Source organism: Anomaloglossus baeobatrachus, chromosome 1 (assembly GCF_048569485.1).
Source record: "Anomaloglossus baeobatrachus isolate aAnoBae1 chromosome 1, aAnoBae1.hap1, whole genome shotgun sequence".
Taxonomy (NCBI): Eukaryota; Metazoa; Chordata; class Amphibia; order Anura; family Aromobatidae; genus Anomaloglossus; species Anomaloglossus baeobatrachus.
Window position 1 is genome coordinate 794,738,657 of NC_134353.1, and position 19,019 is coordinate 794,757,675.

General features: G+C 43.8%; 1 protein-coding gene across 1 annotated transcript in view; it reads left to right on the top strand.

Moving 5' to 3' along the window:
• The first annotated feature begins 11,509 nt into the window (after positions 1-11,509).
• Positions 11,510-19,019, top strand: part of PGGT1B (protein geranylgeranyltransferase type I subunit beta) — a 74,561-nt gene continuing 67,051 nt past the window's right edge. The window contains exon 1 of the mRNA XM_075324996.1: positions 11,510-11,723. Coding sequence (XP_075181111.1) covers positions 11,599-11,723 — 125 coding nt within the window. The 5' untranslated portion in view covers positions 11,510-11,598. The remainder of the gene's footprint in view (positions 11,724-19,019) is intronic.

Here is a 19,019-nt window from a genome sequence, read left to right on the forward strand (position 1 = left end):
TCGCTCCTCCTACGTCAGACAGCGGTGAGTTCTCCGAGTCCAATGAACACGACACTGCACATAATATTGGGCATAACACTGTGGGGAACGAGATAGCCTCAACCATTAAGGCATTAGTCCAACAGCTGACACGCTCTAGTGCTTCACCAGAAGATAAAGCTACACGTCAGCTAGCGAGCCTTCACAAGGACGTGTTCTTCTGCGGTATTAGCCCCCTAGGTGCACACATAGATCAGGAGACAAGACACAAAAGTTGGAATAATGACTATATTGACATATGGAAAAATAAGCCTGGCTCACTATCTAGTTGGGTGCTCTGGAGAAAAATCAACCTCAGAAAAATACATATAACTCCGGCACTCCTTAGAAAAAAATGTATAAAGTCTCGGGTGGTGCTGAATGTGTTTTTATTAAATCAAGAAATGAAGTCTGTCCCAACGTTTCGGTCTACACCAGACCTTTATCAAGGGATCTATCAGACTGGCAAGATAAACAGGAAACAAAAAACAGAAAAAAGTGAATATACAATAAAGAAGTATTTCATCATAAGGGAAATCATACAAAGGTAAATAAGGGGAAACATAGCATGGTATAATGCAGTATTATAGTAAAAAACATCTTATGGTACAAACGTTTGCAACCGCACATGATACCCTGGAAAAGGGGGTCAAAATAACACGAAAATACAGACAATGTATGGACATGTGATACCATGGATAGGTGCCGTAACTAGTAAGTAATACATTTGGACATACCTAGAGTATTGTAGAAAATAAACATGCACCAACGGACAACATGTGTAATCGTCAACCGCGTCTAACAGTAGGGTTAGGTGCTATATGACAGAATGAAAAAACTCTAAGGTACGCGAAAAGATACATGGTAAACAGTGTGAACACTGACATATAATAAATACCTTGTGACCTTATAACCCAGGTTATGTGCCACGCTCATTGCACAAGAAATAGAAGAGTCATGTTGGCAGAACCTTGGGAGGCGGGATACTGTTTGTATTCTAAGTTAAAAATGGTAAGGGTTAAGGAAGAAAGATACAGAGTCATACCACGGGATAACGTGGACTGTCTAGGATCATACCTGTGCATATGCTGTCTGGCAGAAATAAAAGGGGGGGAAGGGGGGAACCCAATGTAATGTACAGGGTGTTATACAAACAGTATCCCGCCTCCCAAGGTTCTGCCAACATGACTCTTCTATTTCTTGTGCAATGAGCGTGGCACATAACTTGGGTTGTAAGGTCACAAGGTATTTATTATATGTCAGTGTTCACACTGTTTACCATGTATCTTTTCGCGTACCTTAGAGTTTTCTCATTCTCTCATATAGCACCTAACCCTACTGTTAGACGCGGTTGACGATTACACATGTTGTCCGTTTATGCATGTTTATTTTCTACAATACTCTAGGTATGTCCAAATGTATTACTTACTAGTTACGGCACCTATCCATGGTATCACATGTCCATACATTGTCTGTATTTTCGTGCTATTTTGACCCCCTTTTCCAGGGTATCATGTGCGGTTGCAAACGTTTGTACCATAAGATGTTTTTTACTATAATACTGCATTATACCATGCTATGTTTCCCCTTATTTACCTTTGTATGATTTCCCTTATGATGAAATACTTCTTTATTGTATATTCACTTTTTTCTGTTTTTTGTTTTCTGTTTATCTTGCCAGTCTGATAGATCCCTTGATAAAGGTCTGGTGTAGACCGAAACGTTGGGACAGACTTCATTTCTTGATTTAATAAAAACACATTCAGCACCACCCGAGACTTTATGCATTTTTTTCTAAGGAGTGCCGGAGTTATATGTATTTTTCTTATATTGACATATGGTCCTTATTATCTGCCGACCAACTGACGATAGATAAAGAAAGGAGGAAAAACAACCGTTCATACGACAAAAATAGACCAAAAATAGCGCAGATGATGAATAATTGGCTACAGGCTTTCGCAGTCTTAAAGGCACGTTACACGCTACGATTTATCAAACGATATGTCGTCGGGTCACATCGTTAGTGACGCACATCCGGCCTCATTTGACATATTGTAGCGTGTAACACAAATGAGCGACTGTGAACGAGCAAAAATACTCACCTTATCGTTGCTCGTTGACACGTCACTCATTTTCAAAAAAATCAAACTTCCTTCTGTGCTCCGGTTGTTCATCGTTCCCGAGGCAGGACACATTGCTCAGTGTGACACCCCGGGAACGATGAACTGCAGCTTACCTGCGGCTGCTGGCAATGCGGAAGGAAGGAGGTAGGCGGGATGTTTACATCCCGCTCATCTCCGCCCCTCTGCTTCTATTGGCCGGCCGCTGTGTGACGTCGCTGTGACGCCGAACGTCCCTCCCCCTTTCAGGAAGTGGATGTTCGCCGCACACAGTGAGGTCGTTTGGAAGGTAAGTACGTGTGACGTGGGTTTACGACTTTGTGCGACACGGGCAAGAAATTGCCCGTGCTGCACAAACGATGGGGGCGGGTGCAATCGCACATGCGATCGCACGAGAAATTGAAGTGTGTAAAGCAGCCTTTAGGCTGTATTATGGGCATCCGGAACGCTGCTCTGAGCTATGTATATATCAGGATCTGATATATAACTCATACAAGGCTCATGGCGGATCAGCGTGGTGGTGGTATGACGAGGAGTTCCGTAGGCGGCTGGCCCTGCAACCCAACCTAGGCTGGGTAGTTAAAGCGACAGACGTGTGGTTAAGACTAATGCTGTCACAGAAGTAGCCCCCCTTTTCATCTACAACCACTAACTACCCTGCAGCTGCAGGCCAACATTCAGTGGTCGTATCAAAAAATGGGGCCTGCTGGCTATTTAACAAGGGAAATTGCTGTTCCCATGCGTCGTGCAGGTACAGACACGACTGCTCTGCTTCTGGAGGAGGACACCCAGCAGCAAGGTGTACCCGTCCAGCAAACAGGGTGCCTACAGGGTAGAACCCCGTTGAGCGTAAACGCAATGGCCCCCTGGTTAAATCTCTACCCTAATAAAGAAGCTGCAAGGCAATTGCACTCCGGCTTTACACACTGTTTCATTATCCCCTTCAAACTTAGTAAAAGACCAACCCTGGCAAATAACCTAAAATTCGCTCATGAATTCCCCGACATCTTGCACCAAAAAATCCAAAATGAGGTTAACCTAGGCCGAATGGTGGGCCCCTTTCAATCAATTCCTTTTCAAAATATCAGAATCTCCCCATTAGGCATTATTCCAAAAAAGGAACCCGGGAAGTATCGGCTAATCCATCATCTGTCCCACCCAAAAGGCGCATCGGTTAACGACGGAATCCCCCCAGAAGAAGCATCGGTAACATACGCGTCCTTTTGACAAAGCAGTATAATAAAGCCTGCTTTACACGTTGCAATTTCGCATACGATATTGTATGCGATTTGCAACGCCCCCATCGTATGTGTGGCACGTTCAATTTGTTGAACATGCCGCACAAACTATTAACCCCCGTCACACGTACTTACCTTCCATACGACCTCGATGTGGGCGGCGAACGTCCACTTCCTGGAGTGGGAGGGACGTTCGGCGTCACATCAACGTCACGCGGCAGCCGGCCAATAAAAGCGGAGGGGCGGAGCTGAGCGGGACGTAAACATCCCGCCCACCTCCTTCTTTCCGCATTGCTGGCCGGGAGCCGCAGGACGCAGGTAAGATCTGTTCATCGTTCCCGGGGTGTCACACACTGCGATGTGTGCTACCCCCGGTACAATGAACAATCTGACGTCAATTCTAGAGAAAGGTACGATGTGTATGCGATGAACGTTTTAACGTTCAATCGCAATCGCACGTACCTGTCACACACTGCAATGTACCTTACGATGCCGGATGTGCGTCACTTACGACGTGACGCCTCCGACACATTGTAAGATACATTGCAGCGTGTAAAGCAGGCTTTAGTCTGAGCAGCGGGGCCCGGTGCCCTGCTAGCTAAATCTGACATAGAGTCGGCATTCTGCCTATTACCCGTACATCCCGACTGGTTCCACCTGCTAGGTTGCAAGGTGAACAAACACTATTATTATGATATGTGTCTGCCAATGGGATGTTCCATTTCATGTCACTACTTTGAGCTGTTCAGTTCATTCCTGGACTGGGTAGTTCGTTACTAAACAAGCAGCAATTCCCTGATCCATTACCTCGACGATTTTTTGTTCGTCGGCCCCGTAAATTCAAAACTCTGCTCCATCCTCCTCACAAAATTTAAATTTATAGCTCAGCACTTCGGCGTACCGCTATCACCCGAAAAAACACTCGGCCCCTGTAACGTTATGCCGTTCCTCGGCATCGAGATAGACACTAATGCAATGGTTTTTCGCCTGCCAGCAAAAAAAGTTCAGTGAACACTGCATATCTTGGAGGGTTTGTGCGAGGCAAAAAAGGTTACCCTCCAACAGATGCAGTCCTTGCTGGGTCTGCTGACATTCGCCTGCCACGTAATGCCGGTCGGCAGGGCCTTCTCTCGGCAATTATCGTTAGCAACAAAGGGCATTTCCCAACCAGGCCATAGAATCGGGCTCACTCGCTCACTGAAGGCAGACTTTCTATTCTGGAAAACATTCCTTCAATCCTTCAATGGCCATACCTGTGTCATGGCTAAAGAGACGTCAAGCACAGACCTAGGTCTCACTGTAGGAGGATGTAATAAAAAGAGTTTCGCAGCAATCTACAAGAACCAGTGGTGTACCGGCAGCTGGCTGGATCTGTGGGCCACATCAAGCTGGGGGAGTGATCCAGCCCTACTAGAAATTTTCACAATAGTATTGTCCGTAGAGTTATGGGGTCATCAGCTGGAAAACTCAAACATTCGATTTCCAACAAAAAATCTGATAACGGCAAAGAGCTTAAATCACATGTCGTCTGCGTCGCTGCCCTTACTGGCTAACTGGCTCTGTTACGCAGGCTTGCACTACTATGCCTGAGACACAACATCTGGTGTTGAGCTCGACTATCGGCGGACATAGATGATAAACTCATTAATTCTCTTTTATGTTCCGATTGGCAGGCCTTCACAGACCATCTCCCAAAGGTGCAACCAACAGGTGTCCCGTGTCCTACATCCCTATGGGACACAGTAGCCAATCACTGATGCCTTTAATCCGTGCCTCCGTTACGCCGGATACCTGGCAGGTCTATGGTAAGGCTTGGGAAGAGTGGTGTTCACTAATCCAGGGTAGGTCCGTTCATAAGTGCGACCGCACAAGAAGCGAAGTGACGACGGAATTTTTAGTTTGGCTTAAAGAACGAGGGGCGTTGGGCACGTCAGCACAACGGCATTTATCGGGGATAGCCTTCTTTTTTCAACTAGCAGGGTGGGTAGACGTGACTAAGTTCTTTTTCATTAAACAAGCCATTAAAGGCTGGAAAAGGCTTCAACCAAGTCAGGAATGTTGTCGCCACATGTCATTGAAATTACTACACGACATTATTGCAATATCCCTCTCAGTATGCAGGTCTCAATATGAGGTGACCCTCATATCAGCAGCCTTCGCTATCGTTTTTTTCGGCGCGCTGCGCATTAGCAAATTATTACCGCGCTCAAAAACAGCATCTGAAGGCGGGTTACTCAACGAGGATTTAGTCATATCCAGCAACACCCTGCGCAGTCGCGTGCGTAAATCCAAATGCGACCCCACCGGGAGGGGCACGTGGGTCCTGGTTAACTCAACAGACGGCCCAGTGTGCCCACTAAAAATAGTCAAACACTACGCGCTGATAAGACACGCAAGCAGATTTTTTCTTTCCCATACGGACGGGTCCCCGCTTATGAAGTATCATTTTCAAGCAATGTTTAAGTGGTGCTTAGCGAAAGCTGGGGAGAATCCGAAGGAATACGGGACACATTCTTTCCGAATCGGGGCAGCCACTGAGGCTGCTAGGGCAGGAGTAACGGAGGCTGAAGTCCAGTGAATGGGTCGCTGGAAGTCCGCTTGCTTTGCCAGATATATAAGACCGGATTTGCTGAAATAACACGTTTATCTATTACAGGCGACTGCAGACCGTCAGTCTGGGTAGTTGGTCATTCTTATATTGACTTGGCAGCTAAAAGGGCCATGAATCGACCAGGAGGAAAGAACCTGGGCTTCAAAAACGTAGAGGTCAACTGGAGAGGCATCAGAGGGCTACGATGGCAACAGGTTTTCCCGGAGATGGTCGATATCTCCAGGACGGCCATGGGGCCGTTAGTATTGGTGATACATGCTGGTGGCAATGATTTGGTGAAACGCAGTACGGTCGAATTACTAACAGTTATGAAGACGGACATGGAACGTTTTACCTACCTCTTCCCGGATACAGTATTGGTGTGGTCAGAGATAGTACCACGAGCCGTATGGCACGGAGCAATAAATGCAAAAGCCATAGAGCGTTCAAGGAGGAAGATTAATGCAAGGATGGCAAAATTTCTGAGAGGAACATGCGGTATCGTGGTTCGTCACCACCAGTTGGAAGGCGATAACTCCACATTTTTAAGATCAGACGGAGTGCACCTTACGGACATTGGTCAAGACATTTTGTTGTCTGGGATACAGCATGGAGTGGATCAGGCCCTCAAGGTGATGGGTGGGGGTCGGAGTCCTGTGTAGGCGTTACACACGATCCTCCGTGGCAGAAAAGGTGAAGAGGGGCAAAGGTCGTAACCGCTCGTTGGCTGTTTGCCTGTCGGTCGCAGACAAGGTTACGGCGACAAGCTCGTAATGACATTGAAGGGCCCTTCTCTACCTATGAAATTAATAAACTGTTACCGACCTGTTTTCACCCCATCTAGGCCTGGCCGTGTTTTCATTTGGGGACTGGTGGGAGGAGGGGAAGGCACCGTTTCAGACACGCGGGTCTCCACAGTCACAGTATATACACACACAGTATATACACACATAAATACTCACAGTATATCCATAGTATATACTGTACACACAGTATATACACATTATACATATATGCAGAATATACATAGTATATATACACAGTATATACATAGTATATACACACACAGCATATACACATACATACACACAGTATATACACATTATACATACACACTGTATATAAATAGTATATATACACACAGTATATACATAGTATACATACACACAGTATATACACATATATACACAGTATATACACAGTATATAAACACACAGTATATACACATACATACTCACAGTATATACACAGTATATGCACACACACAGTATATACACATACATACACACAGTATATACACAGTATATGCACACACACAGTATATACACATACATACACACAGTATATACACAGTATATGCACACACACAGTATATACACATACATACACACTGTATATAAATAGTATATATACACACAGTATATACATAGTATACATACACAGTGTATACATAGTATATACACACACACAGTATATACACATATATACACAGTATATAAACACACAGTATATACACATACATACACACAGTATATACACAGTATATGCACACACACAGTATATACACATAAATACACAGTATATACACATTATACATATACGCAGTTTATACATAGTATATACACTCACAGTATATACACATACATACAGTATATACACATTAGAACACATATCCGACAACAGCTATAGTCAATTCCTGGATTTGAAAGTGTAGACCAGGGACTAGACCTCAATAAACCATAAGGTTTTCTGGGAAAGGCTCCCCTAAACATTTTTAACCTATACAAGAATTGGAGCCATATATCCACATTTGTAAAAATATCAAAATTCTTTATTGAACATATATGCAAGACAAAACGATTAAAAAACAGATTAGGGTGCAAAGTGCAGAGAATCGAACAATTGTGGAAACCACATTTTCAGATAGTATAATGGGAGGAGAAAATATCTCCACTGGGCTACGTGTAATTAATGAAACGTAATTCTATACATATAACCGATGTAGATAACACATGGATCGCAAAGAACGAGCAGAACCCATATAATGTCACAGAACATCCATATGCGGGCATGGAGTATATATAATATATTAAGGTAAAGGACATAGTATATAAATAATTAAATCATGTCCACCCAATGGATGAATTATATATCAAAATTAGGTTCAAGGCTCGTACACGCAACTCATATGTACCCACAAGGTGAGACATGCAATCACATAGCAGTAGATCTAAAATAGCATAGGTGAATATAACAGCACAATAGATATCACCATAATGATGTACCAGTGCGGTGAAAGATATGCAAACTCACTGCAGTAGTTCTAAAGCCCGCTTTACACGCTGCAATATATCTTACAATGTGTCGGCGGGGTCACGTCGTAAGTGACGCACATCCGGCATCGTAAGGTACATTGTAGTGTGTAACAGCTACGTGAGATTGAACGGTAAAACGTTCATCGCACGCACGTCGCACATTCCTCATAATTTGAACGTGTGTCTTGCGGCTCCCGGCCAGCAATGCGGAAGGAAGGAGGTGGGCGGGATGTTTACGTCCCGCTCATCTCCGCCCCTCCGCTTCTATTGGCCGGCTGCCGCATGACATCGATGTGACGCCGAACGTCCCTCCCACTCCAGGAAGTGGACATTCGCCACCCACATCGAGGTCGTATGGACGGGTAAGTACGTGTGACGGGGGTTAATCGTTTGTGCGGCACATTCAACAAAATTGAACATGCCGCACATACGATGGGGGCAGTTACGATCGCATATGATATCGTATGCAGAATCTTAACGTGTAAAGCAGGCTTTAGCCATCATAAGAAAATATAACAGCACAATTAGTGTCTCCGCAATGGTATGTCAGTGCGGCGTAAGATTATGATGCTAGTTGTTCAAAAACAACACTCACCCATGTTACACACAGTCTGAGAATGTGGGTTCCTGTGCCCCTATGTGCATTTCGCGTAGGCTTCCTCGGGGGGTCATGTTTACCTCTGTCCAAAGTTTCATATATATCCAGTTACCGCCTCAAAAGTCAGCTGAAATCACTAATTGCGCGGGCATGCGCAGTAGAATCCTGCTGTGTCAGGCAGAGCGCACCGATGCCATTTTGCGGATTACGGGTAGAGGGAAATCCCTCGTGACGTCATTTGCCCGGAGATTCGCTGTATTGAAGGCACTGGTAACACCTCCATATTTTTACACCTTTTTACACAATTTTTAGTATCAGTTTTATAAATTTATCATTAACATCTCATGTTTTATTAGATATCTTTAGATGGATATCTTTTGCACCCACCCCCTCACCTCCCCTTTTAATAACGAAGAAATTTCTTCCACTTATTATGTATTAATACACAGCATTTTTATCACTAATTTAGTGAATTTTTATGAATGTTTTATTTATCAATTTTTCTACATATATGGATATGTATGCCCTGATTGTATGTACATACACATATGTGTATAAATATTTTTACCAATCTATATGTACTTTTTGAACTGACATTTTTGCACATTAATTAATTGTGATCTCTGGTTAGTCTTTAGTATTATAATGAATATAAATGTGATCATCCAAAAGCGAATTCTTTTTAAATACTATGACACTTATGTAAAATATTGCCCACTTGCCCACACTTACCTGGTGATATGTGAAAAGCTTTACATTTTTTATTTCGTTATCTTCTGTGCCTCAAATCAGAGCGCATGCGTTGTCTCCAGGCGGTGTGCTGTCGTGGGGGAGGGGGAGGGGGGGCGTATCTCTATCGAGTTGTTAATTGATATATTTGATTATGCAAATGAGTAGGGTGTTTGCTCCTACCAGATCCATGAACCTTTATTATTTAGAGTGGGAATTGTGATGCAGTAATCATGTTTTGTTTGAGAAAGGCTTTCGCCGAAATGCGTTATAATATTTGACGCCTGTACATGGAATTGTACAATAAAAAGAATCTACATTCATAAAGAAGAGTCCCGGTCTTTTCTTCAATTTTGATTGTGGATGCCTTCCATAGACCTGAGCACCGTTCATCCCTGAGTGCTGCCCTGGAACTTTTTTCCTAGTATATACTGTACACACAGTATATACACATTATACATATACGCAGTATATACATAGTATATACACACACATACACACAGTATATACATAGTATATATACACACTGTATACTGTGTGTGTATATACTATGTATATACTGTGTGTGTATATACTGTGTGCATATATGTGTATATACTGTGTGTGTGTATATATACTAAGTATATACTGTGTGTATGTATGTGTATATACTGTGTGTGTATATACTATGTATATACTGTGTCTATATACTGACACAGTATATACATAGTATATACACACACAGTATATACACATACATACACACAGTATATACACATATATGCACACAGTATATACACACACAGTATATACATATTATATATACACACAGAGTATATACACATTATATATGCACACAGTATATACATAGTATATACACATACATACAGTATATATATATATATACATACACACACACACAGTATATACACATTATATATGCACACACTATATACATAGTATATACACACAGTATATACACATACATACACACAGTATATACATAGTATATACACATACATACAGTATATATATATATATATATATACATACACACACAGTATATACACATTATATATGCACACACTATATACATAGTATATACACACAGTATATACACATACATACACACAGTATATACACATTATATATGCACACAGTATATACACACAGTATATACATAGTATATACACACATAGTATATACACATACATACAGTATATACATAGTGTGTGTGTGTGTGTGTATATATATATATACACACACACACAGTAATTATAGACACACAGTATATACACACACAGTATATACACATACATACACACACACACACACACACACACACACAGTATATACATAGTATATATATACACACACAGTATATACACATTATATATGCACACAGTATATACACACACAGTATATACATAGTATACACACACACACAGTATATACATAGTATATATACACACACACAGTATATACACATTATATATGCACACAGTATACACACATACATACACACAGTATATACATAGTATATACACATACATACAGTATATATATATATATATATATATATATATATATATATATACACAGTATATACACATTATATATGCACACAGTATATACACACAGTATATACATAGTATATACACACACATAGTATATACACATACATACAGTATATATATATATATATATATATATATATATATATATATATATATATATATATATATATATATATATATACACACACACACACACACACACACAGTATTTATATACACACACACTATAAATCAGATAAATCAGGGTGTGGAGATAGGAGAAAGAACAACAAACATTCCCATCATGAAATACAATCGCTCCCCGGAAGCAGAGTCTGACTGCGCTCTCACGTGACTGATCACATGACCATGACATCATCGCAGGTCCTGCCGCTTACTATTAGGCTTTAGCATCTACCGTACGGAAAGAGGTGTGGGTCAGGACACATTAGGAGATGGCGGAGGAGGAGGATGAGCTGCTTGGGGAGAGGTTACTTTTCTTACCGGATCGTCATGTCCGTTACTTCCAGCGGAGTCTCCAAGCTCTCCCCGAGCAGTGCTCGTCACTGGAGACCAGCAGGTAATGGCGGAGGTCCCTAGGTGATCAGGGCTGCCCTCCCATGTCCCAGCCCTGCTTTCCCCCCTTCCCTACCGGCTATATGATGAGAGTTACCTTACCGATTATTGGAGATCCAACCCCTGGCCCCCTAGCGATCCTGACAATGGGGCTCTTGAACTCTGTAGCATTTGTATGGCGTGTGTAGAATGGAGCGGAGGTGTTTATGCTCAACCACTGCTTCTTTCATTGTCTATAGGACTGGGGAGTACAGTGCTCCATATTTCAGGAGACCGCCCTATAGACCATGAACGGAGAGCTCAGCTCCTAGGTACAAGATCCATTTCTACTTCGTGCTATTGGTTCTGATACCTTACTGTTTTAGGGATAACCTACTGCAGCTCCTTGAGATCATGAGGAAGACACACACTCTGCCTTGGAGACGACCTCATCATATTCAAGAATTGCCATGGGCCGGACTATCAGGGAAGATTTTGGCACCAAGTGTTGATGAGCGAGCGCTACCATCCTTGGTACTCGTAACCAGCATTTTGACGCTCAGACAGGTTCAACCCGTGTACTGAGTATAATGGAACTCAAGCATTTTTCCAGATCTCTCAAAAAAATGAGTTTCCCATTGACTTCCATTATACTTGGGTGCTCGTATCGATCCCACCCGAGTGTCTGACTGCTCGTTATGAGTACCGAGCACCTGAGCATGATAGAGCCCGCTCATCACTAATACTGAAGACCATAGCATGGTAGTGCTCACTCATCACTAGTTACGAGTACAGAGCACCGGAGCATGGTAGTGCTCACTCATCACTAGTTACGAGTACAGAGCACCGGAGCATGGTAGTGCTCGCTCATCACTAATACTGAAGACCATAGCATGGTAGTGCTCGCTCATCACTAATACTGAAGACCATAGCATGGTAGTGCCCGCTCATCACTAATACTGAAGACCATAGCATGGTAGTGCCCGCTCATCACTAATACTGAAGACCGTAGCATGGTAGTGCTCGCTCATCACTAATACTGAAGACCATAGCATGGTAGTGCTCGCTCATCACTAATACTGAAGACCATAGCATGGTAGTGCCCGCTCATCACTAATACTGAAGACCATAGCATGGTAGTGCCCGCTCATCACTAATACTGAAGACCATAGCATGGTAGTGCTCGCTCATCACTAATACTGAAGACCATAGCATGGTAGTGCTCGCTCATCACTAATACTGAAGACCATAGCATGGTAGTGCCCGCTCATCACTAATACTGAAGACCATAGCATGGTAGTGCCCGCTCATCACTAATACTGAAGACCGTAGCATGGTAGTGCTCGCTCATCACTAATACTGAAGACCATAGCATGGTAGTGCTCGCTCATCACTAATACTGAAGACCATAGCATGGTAGTGCCCGCTCATCACTAATACTGAAGACCATAGCATGGTAGTGCCCGCTCATCACTAATACTGAAGACCATAGCATGGTAGTGCTCGCTCATCACTAATACTGAAGACCATAGCATGGTAGTGCTCGCTCATCACTAATACTGAAGACCATAGCATGGTAGTGCTCGCTCATCACTAGTTACAAGTACTGAGCACCGGAGCATGGTAGTGCCCACTCATCACTAGTTACAAGTACTGAGCACCGGAGCATGGTAGTGCTCGCTCATCACTAGTTACAAGTACTGAGCACCCGAGCATGGTAGTGCGTTCTCATCACTAGTTACAAGTACTGAGCACCCGGAGCATGGTAGTGCTCACTCATCACTAGTTACGAGTACAGAGCACCGGAGCATGGTAGTGCTCACTCATCACTAGATACGAGTACAGAGCAATCGGAGCATGGTAGTGCTCGCTCATCACTAGTTAGTTAGGGAGCCTGGGGCTGGCCTTGGTGATGTTGGGCAACTGGAAGTTGACGTGACATCTCCGGATCTCAGAGGTCACGGAGCCCTGGGGTCACACAATGGGGGTGAGTGGTCCGCAATAGTGCTGCTCATAGGCAATATTGCCAACACAAGGTATTTAAGAGAAACCTTGTTTCTGGACGTCTGAACATTATATGAAGGTGGCTAGCACTGCTAAGTAGTAAACCACCTCTTTAAAATGAAATATCAGGGGCAGTAAGAAATCCTGGAGAAGCGATAGCACGTATTCTATTTATTTCATGCAAAACAAAAAAATGAGTCTATCTTCTAAGTAAGAGAGCTATAGTGGTGTAAATTTTAACTCCCTTCACCCAGCGATTTTTCTGTATTTATTCGATCTCATTTTTTCCTCCTCTTCTTCCTACAGCTATAACTTTTTTTTTAGTTTTCAGTCGATATAACCATATGAGGGCTTATTTTTGCAGGATGAGTTGTACTTTTGAACTACACCATTCATTCTGCCCTATATTGTACTAGGAAACTGAAAACAAAATTCAAAGTACGGTGCAAAAAAAGTGCAATTGCACAATTTATTATTTTTTTTATTTATCATTTTCACTATATGGTAAAACTGACCATGAAATATGATTCCCCAGGTCAGTAACAAACCTATAGAGTTTTACTTGTATCTAAATGGTGAAAAAAAATTCAGAAATTTGTAAAAAAAAAAAATTGTGCTTTTGTCGCCATTTTCAGAGACCCATAGCATTCTCATTTATTGATTTTATATTTTGATACATCGGGCATTTCTGAAAGCGGCGATACCAAATATGTGGGGGGGGGGATGTTTTCTTGTAGCTTCTTTATTTTCAATGGGGAAAAATCGTGGTGATTTGAACAGTTTAACTTTTTTTAGATTTTTTTTTTTATATTTCTAAAAACTTTACTAGTAGTACTAGGTTTTAGGACTGCACTATCTGATCTCTTCAGCTGATCAGAGCAATGCTTCAGCAGAAATGCTGATCTCCAGTGAATGCCAGCGCTCTGTGGCATTCACAGGAAGTAAGTCATGACATCAACAGTTATCAGCTGACCCCGCGTTGTCATGATAACGCTTTGATGCCCCGTGATTGCGTCACAATGCCACTGATGGCAGATGGGAACATCGCAATCCCAGCCGGAGCACGTTAGATCGCTTTGACAATGCGACCTAAAGGCCACTTTACACACAGCGACATCACTAAAGCGATGTCATTGGGGTCACGGAATTCGTGACGCACATCCGGCCACTTTAGCGATGTCGTTGCGTGTGACACCTACGTGCGATCGAAAATGGTCGCAAAATCATGCAAAATCGTTAATCGTTGACATGCTCCCCTATTCCCAAAAATCGTTGCTGCTGCAGGTACGATATTGTTCGTCGTTACTGCGGCAGCAGACATCTCTGTGTGTGACACCGCAGGAACGAGGAACCTCACCTTACCTGCGGCCACCCGCAATGAGGAAGGAAGGAGGTGGGCGGGATGTTCGTCCCGCTCATCTCCGACCCTCCGCTTCGATTGGGTGGCCGCTTAGTGATGTCGCTGTGACGCCGAACGAACCACCCCCTTAGAAAGGAGGCGGTTCGCCGGTCACAGCGACGTCGCTAGGCAGGTAAGTAGTGTGACGGATCCGAGCGATTTTGTGCGCAACGAGCAGCGATTTGCCCGTGACGCACAAACGATGGGGGCGGGTATGCACGCTAGCGATCTCTCTAGCGAGATTGCAACGTGTAAAGCGGCCTTAAGGAGTTAACAGGGGCCTGTTAGCTGCACATGTCTGCTGATCAGATTACCGCGTGAACCCACCTCAAAGGGAGGAAGGAGACCTTAACCCGGCAGCCGAGGGAGATCTGCGCATATCTCAGCTGATTTGTACAGCTGACATGTGTGCCTGCTAGGCACAAGCAGAATCGCTATCTGCCCTTGCCTTTTAACCCCTTAAATGGCGCTGTTAATATGTGACAGCACCATTATTAATAGAGATCGTGCCATAATGTTACTCACAGGCCAATACCGGAAGTCGCGTGACGTGATCACGTGAATCCGGTGGTTGTCATGGTAGCAAAGGGTCATGTGATGACTCCTGCGCTCACATGACTCAGATCCTGTAAGAAACAGCAGACTTCTGCTTATTACAAGAGATGATCATTTCTCCCGGTCTGAGCGATGCCGCTCTGATCAGGAGAATGAATGAGCAATCAGACTGCTAATTGTTATAGTCCCCTAGGGGGACTAGTAAAATAAAAAATAAAAAAGTTTAATAAGTTCTGAAAAATTAAAAATAAATAAATAAAAGTTCAAATCACCCCCCCATTCAACCCATTGAAAATTAAAGGGTTAAAAAAAAATATACACACATTTGGTATTAACAATCAAACATTCCACAGAAGGCATAGAAACAAATATGAACCAGGTGGAGGAGCCACCCCAGGTTCACAGCAGCTCAAAGAGCATTTCAAAGAAAGGAGAACACGAGCAAATATGCTGAAAAAAGTTCATAGATTTTATTAAATAGAATTTTAAAGTGCAAGTGCAAAAATTCACAATGATGATACAAAGATTAAAAGGAGGAGGGGATAGGAACAGATGGTAAAGGGCAGAACAATGGCCTGGTATGGACAACAGGAAGATAATATTCATAAGCAGTAAAGCCAGAATCACTGGCACGTAAGCATCAGGATGAATGAATACAATATTCAGAAAACGAAATGGCCCAAAACTCACTGGCAGTTGATAATCACAATGTAAAGATAATAGTATAAATGGTAGTATATATAGGCAAATTTGCCCAAATCACTGGTAAAGCACCATAACATTGGAAAAAGAGTATTTTGTCTCTGATGGGAATATGTATCTCTAAAATACCGGCATGTAAGCAGGGAGGAGAATTTAAATAGACCAAATAGGTGTAAATGTGATACCCGTGAGAGGGAAAAAGACTTAACCCCAAATCCGCATTGGCCAGGTGCAGATAATGAGGAAAAGAAGATTTCACCTGAAACACGGTACCAGTCATAGGTCTATATGGTTTATAATATAATGTAGCCAAAATCACTGGCAAATAAGCATCAGGGGTATACCCTTATTGTAGGTTGAGTGAATCCCCAGCAGAGACAAAGAACTCAAGTCACTGGCCAGTAAGCAAGGGGGTAGGTATAAAAAGCAGCACAGAAACAAAACCTGTATAATAAACAATGTCTGCAATAGTATGATATTAGACAATTTATGGGAGTATAAGTACATGCAACCCCATCAAAAACGGGGGATTGTATCATAATATATTAATATCTATCAGAAATACTATGGCAGAGAGGCAAAGTATTTAACCAAAAACAGGTATAATCAGGAAAACTTAAGCCCAAATCAGTTTATCCCATGGAGAATGTAGGGGAGGCTAAAGAATCCATACAGGCATTTTCTGGAGAGTGAATCAAAAAAGCATTCAAACAATCCTCAATGAGGTGGTGACTATGGAGAACATTATACCTGGGTCCTGAGTCCGGTGGTGCAAAGAGGCCCGACGTACGTTTCGCGGCTTTAAGAAACAGTCGCTTGCCGCTTCATCACTCTCCCCCCTGACAGAAGACTGCCTTCTAGAGGACGGAAGTCAGATGAGGGCCCTGCTGAACCGGTATAGCCTCTGGGCATCGGTGGGTGAGTGCACCTCAGATGTTCCGCTTTTAATGGCGGTCATATTGTCTGTTTTTTTTATAGGAGTGCAGTAAACCTAAGAAGTGTTTATCTAAATCCAGACATAAGGAATGTGCCTTGTGCTGTAAAGAACTTGCTGGTTCTTGGACTAAGAGATTGTGCAAAGGCTGCATTCAGCAAACTTTGTCAGAGGAACAGCCAGGATTTGCCTCCGACCTCAGGTCCCTCATACGGGAAGAGGTCAGGGACTCCCTCCGATCACTGTCTGGAGCACAAAGTGCTGGGGGTTCTCGGGCTCCTTCGCCGGTCCACGAGGACTCTGATAGGTCTGATGGGGAATGTGATTCCTCTGGCTCTACTTCCCGCTCCTCCTCTGATAGTGACTCAGGGGGTCGCCAGTGCTTCCCACTCGATAATATGAAGAAGTTAGTTAAGGCGGTGAGGACCACCATGGGCCTCACGGATGAGAAACCTGAAAAGTCTATCCAGGATAGGATGTTTGGGGGCATGGAACAGAAGAAACGACGCTCCTTCCCGGTGGTGGATAAAATACAAGCCTTAATTGCCCGGGAATGGAAGAGACCTGATAAGAAGCATTCCGTTCCTGGCGCCTTTAAGAGAAAATACCCGTTTGAGGAGGCCTCCTGCTCCACATGGGATAAGGCGCCAAAATTGGATGTGGCTGTCGCTAAGGCATCCAAAAATTTTGCCTTGCCATTTGAGGACATGGGCTCCCTGAAAGACCCATTAGATAAGAAAGCTGATCACTTCCTAAAGAATACCTGGGAAGCTGCTGCCGGAGGACTAAGACCCGCCATTGCGGCTACCTGTACGGGTAGATCCCTGACTATATGGATTGACGAACTGGAAGACCAGTTTAGATCCCGAGCACCTAAGGAGGAGATTGAGTCCTCCCTCTCCAAATTGCGGGGGGCGGCGGCCTTCCTTGCGGATGCTTCGGCGGACTCCACTAAGTTGGCTGCAAAGTCGGCATCCCTCTCCAACGCGGCTAGAAGGGCTCTCTGGCTGAAATGCTGGCCAGGGGATCTGCAGACTAAGTCTAAACTCTGCAATATCCCTTGTCAAGGTGAATTTCTGTTCGGGCCGGTGCTGGATGACATCCTGGAAAAAGCTAGCGACAAGAAGGGCGGCTTTCCCTTTCCATCATTTCCTTCTTCACGGCGGTCCTTTCGGAGGAAGCCTGTTCGCCGCCCCACCCGACCGCGGGATCGGAATACCTGGTCCGATAGAAAGACTCAGGGAAAGGGGTTCATGTTCAAGGGCCCCTCAAAAGATCAGAATAAGTCGTCCAAGTGACTCGCTTTCCCAGGTCGGAGGGAGGCTCTCTTAGTTCCTTCCGGCCTGGGAAAGGATTTCCTCCAGTGCATGGATACTGGCCCTTATACGCTCCGGCCTCCGGCTCCCCTTCCTTCGGCCTCCTCCTCTCCGGTTCGTGGTTACCCCTCTGCGTCGTTCCCCGGCGGAACAGCTGGCATTGGAAGCAGAGGTCCGTCACCTCCTCTCCAAGAGGGTTCTAGTGGAAGTTCCCTCAAGGGAACAGGGAGAAGGGTTTTACTCCACCCTCTTTCTGGTAGGGAAGCCCGACGGGTCCTATCGCACAATCATCAACCTGAAAGCCCTCAACCGGTTCCTTCAAATAGACAGCTTCAAGATGGAGTCCGTGCGGTCCATAGTGAAATATCTGTATCCCCACTGTCACGTGGCTGTCATAGACTTACGCGATGC